A 12,305-nucleotide genomic window follows, 5' to 3' on the forward strand; every position below is an offset into this window, starting at 1 on the left:
AACTGCCTTGAAAAAAATCCACCTTCAAGGTATCCTCATAACTTGGGAAAATCAGTACACTTAGAAAAGTGTACCACTCATTACAAGAAAGTCATTGAGGTGCTGAACTCTGTCCAGAGAAGGGTCATGGAACTGGGAAAGGGTCTGCAGCACAGATTTGATGAGGAATAGCTGAGGGAGCTGGGGGTGTTCAGCCTGGAGAAAAGGAGGCTCAGGGGGGACCTTATCGCTCTCTACAACTCCTGAAAGGAGGCTGTAGCCAGGTGGGGATTGATCTCTTCTCTCAAGTAACAAGAGATAGGAAAAGAGGAAATGTGTCAAGTTCCACTAGGGGAGGTTTAGATTGAATATCAAAAACAATTTCTTCGCCAAAAGAGTTGCCCAGTGCTGGAACAGGCTATCCATGGGAGTGGGAGAGTCACCATCCCTGAAGGGATTTAAAAAATGTATAGGTGTGGCACTTAGGGACATGGTTTAGTGATGACTTGGCATCACTGGTGGGTTAACTGTTGGACTCAATGATCTCAGAGGTTTTTCCAACCTAAATGATTCTGTTCTATAATTTACACGGACACACATTTTGCAAGCAGGTCCACTGCCTGGCCCTGTCCCAGGAGAAAGCTCTTGGTACTTCCTGAACTCTGAGCCCTGCACTGATTTCAAGTGAGCCCTTAGCCTATTAGGAAGATATAACTGCTTGACCACAATGCAGTGGTCACAGCACATGAAAGGGAAAACACCTTTGCTTAATAAATTACAGGCTATATTATATATATTTATATTTAGATTGTATACATGGACTTGGTAAGCATGTGGTATAAATTAGTGTGTATTTAACCACACAAAGGAAATACCACTATTTTAAGATATTTGCCATACTCAAAACAGGGAAATTGCATAATTAATAAGCTGGAATAATAAAAGTAGAAAATCATGAACATACTAATCATAGCAATGTACGTAGCATAATTTTAGCCTTGTAGAATTAACCTACAAGCATGCATTAAACACACAGTGTTAGATAATGGGTATAAAGAAATTGTTGAGTGCACATTTTTAAAGGAGAGAAGGCATGAAATAAAAATAAAACACATTTGAAAGTCAGTATTTTAGAAAGGAAGAAGTACTTATCTCCTTAACCTGGTCTGCTTGGGCATTGTTTCATGTGCACAGGCTGCATAGTGTCAGCTGAGTTTAGGCTAACAAGAACCCAAGTGTACTCGTAGCTAAAAAAGATAAGCATCCTGTATTGACTTTTACACAGTGTTTAATTTTCTGTATTTCAGCCAAGTGAATGAATTTCTTAAAACTCAAAACCTGAGAGTTAAACATATTCTTTTTTTAGTATTATCATAATTCTTGCATTTTTTACGATTCAAAACAAAAGCCAAACTTCAGCCTGCCTTAATATTAGCTTCAATTAATAGCTGAGTGATTCTCTGAGACATTCTCAGTTGCATTTGACTGATGTATTTCCATCTAAAAATGTGTCTCTAAGACTAAGCATTGATCCAGAAAAGACTAAGAAATGCCTTTTCTGGGATAGGAAACTTTCAGGCCCTCATCAGACGTATATTTACCCTGGTAACCTTCACTTGCAAGTCTTTTAGGAATCTGTATGGTGAAAACACTCCACTGTCAAAGACAGGTATTGTATTCTTTAAAATGTTACACACCTTGGGTCAAAGGTCCAGTAAATGTTTTGTACAAGGTGGCCAGGGACCATGACAGAGTTCACTAGAGCCTTGCAGAGTGCCTCATGGAAGATGTTTCTCAGATGATATGTTACACTGCCTGTAGCCACCTTCATCACAGGTATCACTCCTGTCCCACTCCTGTGTGGCACCTCCTGGGTCTCTCATTCCCTGGCTGCCCTGCAGCCCAGGTTTTACATGATTGTAACAGCAGAGGTCTTAATAAGTGTGCCAATATTTTCTGTGTCGTTTTATGAAATTCTGCAGCCACATGACAGCAGGACTTGGGTATTTCTTCTGAAACAATGAAGTAGCCCTTGGTTAAAATGACTAATATCACTTGACAAAAGCTGCAGCAGTCTCCTGGTTGGGTCAGACGTGTCCACAAGTCATGAACACTGCATTCTCGTCTCTTTGGTGTTCTACTGTATCTATCCATGAACTACAGCTTTCTTGTTTCTTCCACATCACCTTTTTAAAAAAGATTACTGTTTATTTATATGATATTAAGGAGATTCTACCAGCAAAGAAGCCCTTTTTGTCTTCACGAGCACAAAAAGGGTGTGGGATCTCCAAGACTATGTTTACTGATTTGCTGATCAAGGTCAGGCACAGGCTGCAGCTGTTAGGGCGTATTTGCTGAGACCAGGTTGAGAAGTCTGCATGAGTGTCCCTTTCCCCAACAGCATCACCTCTTAGGAGCCTTGGAACAACCCAAAATCTGTCTCACTGCCTCCAGCCCAGAGCAGGGATTGCAGGTCAGGAGAACATTGCCAGGTCACCACTGGTTTGGAAAGATTTAGACTGAGTTTTAAAAGTGATGATGTTCCGTGGTTCAAAGAAAATAAAACCTTAATAACAGGGGCCTTTTCACCAAAACCCAAGTGAAAACCTTTTGACTGAACTAATGGAAGGCTTTGGTGATTTACCACAACCCATCTAAAAAGTATACAGGATGTATTTTGGGATATACTCCAATTACAAGGCCAGATAACCCGAATTTTTTCACTTAAAACAAACTCAGAATGATTTTTTTCTTACAGCACTCGTGATGAGCTGTGCAATGCCAGCACACACTGTGCATGAGATATGGGAAATGAAAGGTTTTTTCATTTTCAAGACATGACTTGTGATTTCAACCCAGTCATAAGGTGTAACTTGGAATTTTTTTGCTGGAAGCCTTCAGCATCATCCTGGGGAGGAGGGAAATAGCTTTCTGTGAGGGGCTGTGTCCTGGGAATTCCCGAGTTTCATATAACCACAGAACTGGTGAACTCTGCTGCCACAGGCTCTGAAAATCCTGTGGTAGCTCCGAGTATTAGGAGAGGAAAAGTCTCCCCCTGGTGGGAGAAGGTTTTTCTGCCATGAAATTAAACGGAAAGTCTTTCCCATCATCAAAGAGCAAAGACTGCAACAATAATGATCCAAATATTAGAAGTCTAGAGCTCCACATAGTATTTCCTCTACAGTGTATTCTCAACTAAATCTTTGGTGTCCTACTGTCAATAATTAACTTGAATATTTAAGAATGTAATAGTTTCCCATAAAATTGCTGCAGTGACAGCTCAGTTCTTTTCTTGCTGTGTTATTTAATTGCAGCCTCATTTTACAACAACTTTGAAATTCACTACTTTTGAATAATTTGAATTTATTACTGTATGTGAAGAATATTCTTTCTCTGGAATTACATGAAAATACTAAAAAGTTGGGTGTTTATTTATCATGGTGCTGTCTTTCTTTTTTCTTTAACAGCACATATGTTCCAGTTCCAAGGAAAATCAAAGTCAAAAAAGAAAAGGTGAGCAATGCTGGTTTGTGTATTTGTTCTGCTAATTTATTTGTAGGTCTTTTGCCTCTTTGGGAGACTGCAAGAATCCAAGCAAGCCCTTGACATTCATAAAAAGCTGCAGCCAAAATACAGACACTTTACAAGGCTCAGCTAAGCTAAAGATTTGGCTCCTGTGTGTCATTTAGGTCACAGATCAACCACTAAATAACTGTGGTTGGAAAGAAATTGCTTATGTGGCTATGTCATTGCATGAACACTGTTCTGAAGGTTGCATCACTTCCTCTGGTGCTGCTCAGGGGCATTAAAAGTGCAGCATTGTCCTCCACAGTAACTGCTCTGTTCCTACCCATTGCAGTCATTTGTATGTAATGATACTGAGGAGAGACTTCAGAGGTTTTCTTAAATAATTTTAATATTTGAACCCCAAGGATGTTTCTCACTCCCAGGTGAATTCCTTGTAATAAGGAGCTAAGTGAACTCTGAACAAATAAAGCTGTGTGTTTCCAAGTCAGTGGAGAATTCTTGGTGGTAGGCTCTTAGCCCACAGCTGCAGTAATTACCTGTACCCAATTAAACAAGCTTGGAGGCTGAGCTCAGGCCAAGTCCAGAAGGGTTTTGCTCCAGGTGTATTACAGGTTTCACAGGCTGTGCTCAAGCACAGTTTGCATGGGAGCACAGACAGGGACAGGCTGAAGGCAGGATTTGCCATGGGGCAAGATGTTAATTCCCATGTAGGAACTTTAACCCCTGTGCAACGACTTCTATTGCTGTAGCTGCATTGTTTGAGGATATAACCAAGGCAGGCTGTGTGGGAGAGGAAGAACCTCTTCCATGGAGCTTCCAGAAAAATAAAGGTCTCAGTCTCTCAGCCTTTGGAGGGACTGATTTTCCAAAGAAGTACAGGTGTATAGTCTATCAAAGGTTGTTAAAGTATGAAATTAGTTCCAGAACATTAAATTTACAAATTAAAGCACACACCTTTCATTTAAGAGGCCAGGTTTTGCCAAAGCCTTCAGGTGAGACCCTGAACTACTATCAGTTTATTTTCCTTTGCTTCAAACCATGGACCTCTAGGGTGCATTAAATAATCCCTCAGCTCATCCTTACCTGTTGTGAGGTATGTGATAATCTCTGCAAAACCCCTGTGAGAAGCACCAGGGCAGGTTGTTAAACTCACATCACAGCTGAGTGCCAGCAGCCCAGGGTATGGTGATATGCAGCAGCTTCCTGGGCACGAGAGGAGGAACCTGTGTTTCTTCCCACATTGTGCAATGCAAAACACCCTGTGAGAAGAGATTACACACTCATGCAATATCAGCAATTAACCTCTGACTTTGTAAAAGGAAAAGCCTTGCAGCTAACCAGATAGCACTCAACTGCTGTCACTCTAATTACAAGTGTAGCGTGGAGGGAAAAGCCTCTGTTTGCCTCACTCAGGGGAGGGGGTTGAAACCAAGGGCTCCTACCAGTCCTTGGATTTACTTTATTCTCAGGTCTTATCTTAAGTGCTCTGTATCTGTGAGATGACCTCTGTGTGATAAACAAATGCATTTTATGTCATCTAAGAAAAAAACCATACAGCATAGAAAAATGGTACATTTGAAAAACAGGATAAAAAGAGCATAGAGGTCCTGATAGGCTTCCTGATAGTTTACATTTGGCCCTTGGTTTCCTTAGATCTTTACCTATAGAGACACCAAGTCATGGCTGGCACACTGTGCAGAAGAGGCAATTGTTTTTATGTTCCCACTGAAATTACAGTTGGACTGACAGTCTTGGAGGTTTTTTCTAACCTAAATTAATCTATGGTTCTGTGAAACATGTCATGGCATCTCATGCTTGCCTTGTTCAGGACTCCAACTCCCCAGAGCTCACCTGCAGGGTGCTGCAGGGAGAGTTGAATGGCTAATGCCTAATTTCCATCTCACTTGTGCTGTTCCATACCCATTGGTTTCAGTAGGAATCTCCAGGATTTACATTACTGTAAGCAGGAGGGATATCTAGACCAAGGAAGGGCTACTGATATGTAATTGCACATAGGAAATATTCCTGAATGCACTTAATAAGGGACTTATTTTTGCCTTTCACCTGACTTCAAGGACTAACTATTATTCCTTTCTTACCCGGTCCCCTACCCCGGTGTCCTTTAGGAATGATGTACTACCATTGTTTCTTTTCCCAGGCTATTTTACTAATGAGTCTTTCTCTCCAATTTTGCCTAGATCCTGGTTTATAATCCAGCTTTTATGAAATACATCTATGAAAACTGGCTCGAGCATCATGGGAGATACCCCTCCACAGGCCTTCTGTCTTTGATGTTTGCCCTCCATGTATGCGATGAGGTATAGTCTGTCTGTGTTTGGATCCATGGATGAAAAATCAGGACATTTCACACTGGAGAGCCAGGAACAACTCCTGGCCACTCACTCAGCCTTTGTTTCCCCCTGTCTACCTTCTCTGCTATTTACCTCTGCAAACATAGGCAGACTCCTCAGAAACATGCAGACATGCTCAAGTGACAGTGATGGATTTTTTTAATGTCAGCAAATCATAGAGTTTACAGCGCACTCCAGGAGAATATAATTAAACAGAGATTCCAGCTGGTATCAAAAGACGTCTAAACATGAATGGTATCTGTGCCCATCTTGCTAGTGAAAGTTTGAGTTCTGTTTTGTCTCATATTTTCAAACTCAAGCTTGTGGATTTAGACTGTAAGTTATAGTAATGCCTTTGCTCCAGCACTTACTTGGGGAAATTCCCTGATGTGAGCGATGTGAGGTACTCCAAGGTGTCTGGAGACTCATCTGGTTACAGTAAGGCCAGGTCAGCTCTACAAAATCCTGCAAGCATGGGCTTGTCAGCATAGGGTATAAAAACCACGTTGCTGGCAAAATTCTGTTCTGGAAGCACATCTGCTGATGAGGGTTTTGGTCACCCACGCCTGTTCTGCTTGGAGAGGTGATGGAAATACTCCTAAAGATACTGGAAGAAACTCTATCATAGTCACAGCAGACTGGGTGGAGCCTGTTTTCTGGTAAGCAGGCAGTGAACAGGGCTCTGATACTAGCAAAAACGACTTAAAAATAGCTCATATTTGAATGGGCCTGGGTGTGGTTGGTTTAGGGAGCTGCTTTGGGGCTATGACCCATTCAAATCCAGTCAGACATATCATCACTCTCAGTTTAAATAAATCAGTGGTGATGTTTGTTACCATCAGAGGAGACAGGCACAGCTTTCGGATGGGAGAGGCTGTAGGTGGGTACATATGCAAAGAACAAAAAATCCATTTGTCTCTGAAGTAACTGCAAGTATCATATAATCACGCATATAAATGTGGTCACCATGGGTCATTATTTGGAAGACCAGGACCAAACCAAATTTTTTTTCACTCTTTGTGGCTTAATTCACTAAAGAGGAGATTCCCATCCCAAGCCACAGATCTCCTGAGGTCAATCATGCTTAAGGGAAAGGAATGCATTTTCCTATTGCTAAACAAGAATTAATGGATAGAAATCTCCTTTTCCCTCTGAGTTCAGGTCTGATGTGTCTCAGCATAGCTTAGGGTGTCCCATGCCTTGGGTAGGCCTTGGGCTGTTTCCTTGTGGTCCTGTCATGCAGCAGAAGAGCTTGGGATGCCACTGAGGACCTCTAGTGCTGCTGCCTATAAATACACTAATAAAGAGTTTCTTCAGCATTTCAGATGAAGAGAAACTGCTTTCCAGTCTGTAACAGTAGTTCTCCTTTCCATCCTAGGTGAATGTGTATGGCTTTGGAGCTGACAGCAAAGGACACTGGCATCATTACTGGGAAAACAACACTTCAGGTGGGGCTTTCCGGAAGACAGGTGTCCATGATGGGGATTTTGAGTTCAATATAACTTTGACTCTTGCCTCCATTGAAAAAATAAAATTTTTCAAGGGCAGATGACCCTGGCCACGGGGACAAGTAGGGGCTGCAATTTCCAGCACGCAGCAGAACAAAGCTCAGTGAAGATGATCTGGGCTCCAGCCAGGTTTGAGTGCGTGGGTCTGTGGTGGGTTTGGAGCATCTCACACTGCAGGGAGTGAGGCCCAGGACCGGCTTTGAGCTGCACATGATTTCCTCTCTGCAGAGAGCCGGGAGCTGCCAATCAGCTGTGGGAATAAATTAATCTCTGCTTAGGCTCCACGGCTCAACTCTTGAATTACTGATGAAAGATCTGCCTGTTGCAATTAGAGGAAGCCTGAGCACAGGAACTGCTGTCTGTGTGTCTGTTCTCTCCTCGAGCAAGGCGGGAGATCCTTGAAGAAGAGTGAAAATGACTTCTGGGACTTGAGATCCGCTAAGGCAGCTGTGAACATCATAGTAAGGATTACCTCAAAGAAATGAATTCACTTCTGCTGTTGATCTTCTTTTTGAACCACCTCTTCTCTGTTCTCTTATTACTTCTGTTTTCATGCTGTGTTAAGGAAGAACATAATGAAATTGCCTGGGGGAGTAAATATTTCAATCATTGCCTCATTTTATATTGAGAGTGTCTAGAAAGTATGAATCAAATCATCTCATGTATTATTTAATATTGCTTCTTACACAACCATAATGATGGAGAAGATAATACTGAAAACTCCAGGAAAAAATGGCCTTTTTAGCCACTTGTCTGTCTCATTTGAGTGTATGTAATTTTTGAGTTTTTTGTTGTTTGTTTGGGTTTTTTTCTGGAAAATACTCTGGATTTTTTCTTTTTGGTTTTTTTATTTAATCAGTTTAAGATTGGAAAGTGGACTTTCTTCAACTCATTTATATGTGCCTTTTATAATTGTGCAACAAATGTGATTTTTTTTAAGATGACAAAACCTGAATTAAAAATTTTATAAAAGGGGGAAAATTAACCAAAGTTTAGCTTCTGTCTGGTATGTTTTTATAGTTAAAACCAATAATAACAACTCCTATATTGTATTTGAACAAACAAAAACAAGACAATTTTTAATGGTAGCTTTTACCTTTTTTATAGGAAAATTTTCAAAATTCCCAAGAAAAATTTCCTTCTTAATTTTTTTTTATAAGTTTAAAAATGCGGTATCTCTTTACAAGGTCTCAATCTGAAATGGAAAAGAAATCATGTTTTGGGATATTGACTAGTTATACACTAGAATCTTTTGTTCTGTTGCAGCACCTCTAAAGACACAAATCTGCACAAGCTGATCTTAGGGCGTGAGACAGACTTTAAAATTATGTCTATCTCTGGAAAAATGTGTATATTGATGTCGGTACCTCCAGGCAGTGAGAGGAGGGAAGTTACAGTGGAGGTTTTATATCCACAGATTTTTACTGGAATCAGTGCATAAAAGCTTCAAGGACAGATTAAGTATAAATCCAAGTTCAGGCAGTGAAGAATGGCAAACAGTGATCTTTTCCTCTTGATATCATGAAAACAGGACTCATGGATTATGGATCCTCTTTCAGCTTTGGTGAAACCAGGAGTTCTTGCCACAGACTTCAAGGGACTTTTGATAAGGCTTGGGAAAAGTGGCATATTTAATTTTTAATGTATCACACTGGTTTGGGTTTATGGCACAATAAATCATCATCTAAATGTCCTCTCTTCTATGCACCAGTTGTGGCAGAATGTCCAAGCAGATGAGTATTTGAGATGGGTGAAAGCCCTTCAACAGTGATGTGCTTCATCCAAGATTTATCCACTTGTCTTTCTGCACCAGTTGGTATCAGTGAGGTGCCCTCCAAGGCAGAAGTACGTGGCACAGTGTCCTGGTCAGCACCACTGACCAATATGAATTGCTTTACCCACGTGAGTATTACTGGACTCATGGCATATAAAGAGCCCAGGATGCCAAATGTCTGTGTGGGAATCGAGCTCCTTCAGCTCGTGTGACCCTTCAGTTCAGCAATATGGAAAGGGCAGGATTTTCAAATCCTCATAATGAGACCTGTTAATGATCCTCATGTCAAGAAGCCATTTCCCAGCATGGTGGCCAACAGAATCCACCTGTGTTTCACAGGCACAGTGGATTTGATGGGCTTAATGTCTTCTACATGTTCTTTGTACAAGAATGAAGCATTACTGCCTGAACCATGTTTGTTTGCTTTAAGCATTCCTGCTTGTATAAATTGCTGTTAATCAATATGCCTCTTGTGAGATGCTGCAGTAATACAAACAAAGCAAATTTAAGAGGTAAAAGACTATGTGTAAGATGCCAGTGATAACTTCCCAGTGTGGCTGGATTTTGGAGCTTCAAATACTTTTCTTTTTTTTTTCCTCATGGACAATTCAGAAACGTTGACTGCTCTTTCAGTCATTCTTAGAAAGACTTGGAAGAAAACTCATGGTGGTTTATCCCCTTGATAGTTTCTTTTTTTTTTCTTTTTTCTTTTTTTTTTTTTTTTATTATCACAGGGGTCAATTTGGAATCAAAGACAGTGGAAAAAGAAGCCAGCTATATTCTAGCCTGTGTTGTTCTGAAAGTTTCCTTTTGCTGTTCTAATAAAATTTCCATTTTCCCCTGAACATTCTGCCTCTGACAGCACATATAAAACCTCATGGCTCATACATGCAGATAGATTTAGTGTTTTCATCATGGAACAAGCTGCAATTCCCATTTATTTTTTGTTGCCAACAGTAAGCAGTAACTGTGTGCTGCTGGTATCCATTTTTCAGAGTGTAAGGAGAGCAGAGAGTGGATCTCTCCAGGTGTAGGATGAGGAATAGTCTGTGCCATCACATTTCTATTCCAGGGGAACTTTTTCTAGAGTCCTTTAGGCAGCTGACTGTTGCGTTAGATTCTTGTCTCAGTTTCTCCACAATTTTGCTGCTCTTTCAATTGCCTTCAGAATCAGGAGATACTGACCGATGATGCTGAGGAAAGAATTAATTCCCACTGGCATTGTTGAAGACTGTTTTCCTGCTAGAAACTTTTTGGGTTTATTTGGTTTAAAAGAAACAAGGAAAACATTTAACAACATGTCAAGCTTCAAACTCTTGGACTGTATTTGCCACCACTGCAAAATCTCTGAAGCACTCCTTGAGTGTGTGTTATGATTTTTACCAAAGCCAAATCTCTTGAGCACTTTTTTCCTCCCATGACCAGGTTTTCTTTGTACTTTTCTCTGACTACACAATCAGTTATGATTTTTTTCTCAAATGGTGGGGAGTCTCACACAATCATTCGTTGACATTTTATTTATTTAATTTTGCAGTATGATATGAATCAAAATAAATTTTTTATTGTAATCAAATCAAAGTGTTTCTGTGCACACTTCTTCTCGACAGTATTTTGATTATCTTCTAGAACCTCCTCTGTCACATAACAGTGTACTGAAGCTCATTCCACTTCCTGACACCCATCCAGTTGGACTTAATGGTCTTAGAGGTCTTTTTCAGCCTTTATGATTTTGTGATCCCTTGGGTAACATTGGCATGTTTCAGGCTGCTTGTGGTCATGGCACCACACTGCTCACGTGGCAGTTCTAGGCGTTGCTGAAGAAAAGAAAGTGAACTTAATGTGCATGTGGTCTCCTGATGGATCTATGCTCCATTTAAGAGATAAATAAGGGAAAATAATGCTGACTCAGAAATCAGTGACTTGAGAAAAAATTCAACTTTTCTGGCCTGTCTGAGATCTGAGGATCCACCCCAGGTCTGTGTTTTCAAGGCCTGCTGTGGTCACACAAGCACTGCAGTCATGGCTGGCTTAGCTGTCCTTCAGAAGAACCCCATCCAGGAGATGGATCCCTTTGGTCAGGTATCACTTCAGCAGGTCACACCTGCATCTGCATGACCATGGCTCTACGTGTGGAAACATCACCTTGGCTGTTTCTCATGGATCTCATCAACTGCTCACTTGCCTTATCTGTCCTTTCCTTTTAATTGTTTAAGGGACTGAGTAGGGTAGATGGTCTGGTAGTGATGCAAGTTGCCCTTTGAAATGCAGCCATCCTGATGGCAGGAGCTCAGGAAGCTCCTGTTCAGACACAGACAGTGGTAAGCTGGTCACAGTAAGCTGCTGTCCAGTGTGACTTTCAGAGGAACCGGTCCTCAGAAACTGTTTGACCTTTTGCTTTTCAACCCAGGCTCTAGACATGCTGCATCAGTGAGATATTAACCACCATTAATGGATACAGCCCAGCCAGAATCACACTTGCTGAAAATGAGTAGGAAGTGGAGACACACAGGTCTGAGGAGCTATTCCAGTCACTTCAGGTGCAGAGGACATGCAAAGCATTTGCTCCTCTGTTATCCTCAGCAAAGCAAAATAACACCAAGGAACAGATTTCTTGGAAATCATTTTGTATTCTGCTTCATGTCCACTCACAAGAGGTGCAATGCAATGCAGCTTCCAGGTCTGAAATGATTTTGTTGGGAAAGTAATTTGCATAAAATTACAATCTGGGAACCACTTGAGACTAGTAAGACACGCAGCAACGACAATGGCAGCATGCAGACAGATGGACCGACCACAGGACTTGGACAGAGGACTTTGTTTATACCATCAAATGAAGAACAAAAGTACCCACAGGGGAACTGTATGGCTTGAGTCCAAAGGGGTTCCTTTGATGGCTCACAGTCAGAATAGCAATTAAACCAAATGAATGAAAAGGCAAAGGAGTCCCTTGTCACCCTTAAAAATCTGTTTTCCCTTGTCTTTCCTATAGAATTTGAGGTAGTTAATCTCATTACACTTACTGTCTTCAGCCAATATGAAATAAAATAGGGTCCACACTGTGAAAAGTTCTTTGTGGTTAGGTACTTGTATGCAGAGGTAAATCTCTGTGTTTTCAGTTAAATTTTCTCCAGTAGGAAATTTACCATGTTGGTCTACTCCTTAGTT

General features: G+C 41.0%; 1 protein-coding gene across 6 annotated transcripts in view; it reads left to right on the forward strand.

The window, feature by feature from the left end:
- Nucleotides 1-10,712, forward strand: part of ST3GAL1 (ST3 beta-galactoside alpha-2,3-sialyltransferase 1) — a 77,721-nt gene extending 67,009 nt beyond the window's left edge. For all 6 annotated transcript variants that reach the window (XM_066175592.1, XM_066175612.1, XM_066175623.1 and 3 more), the window contains 3 exons: nucleotides 3,447-3,492; nucleotides 5,706-5,825; nucleotides 7,237-10,712. In XM_066175592.1, the coding sequence (XP_066031689.1) occupies nucleotides 3,447-3,492; nucleotides 5,706-5,825; nucleotides 7,237-7,410 (340 nt within the window). In that variant the 3' untranslated portion in view covers nucleotides 7,411-10,712. The remainder of the gene's footprint in view (nucleotides 1-3,446; nucleotides 3,493-5,705; nucleotides 5,826-7,236) is intronic.
- The last annotated feature ends 1,593 nt before the right edge of the window (nucleotides 10,713-12,305 follow it).

Source organism: Chamaea fasciata, unplaced genomic scaffold (assembly GCF_029207755.1).
Source record: "Chamaea fasciata isolate MVZ Bird 193981 ecotype frontalis unplaced genomic scaffold, bChaFas1.0.hap1 SCAF_1, whole genome shotgun sequence".
Classification (NCBI taxonomy): Eukaryota; Metazoa; Chordata; class Aves; order Passeriformes; family Sylviidae; genus Chamaea; species Chamaea fasciata.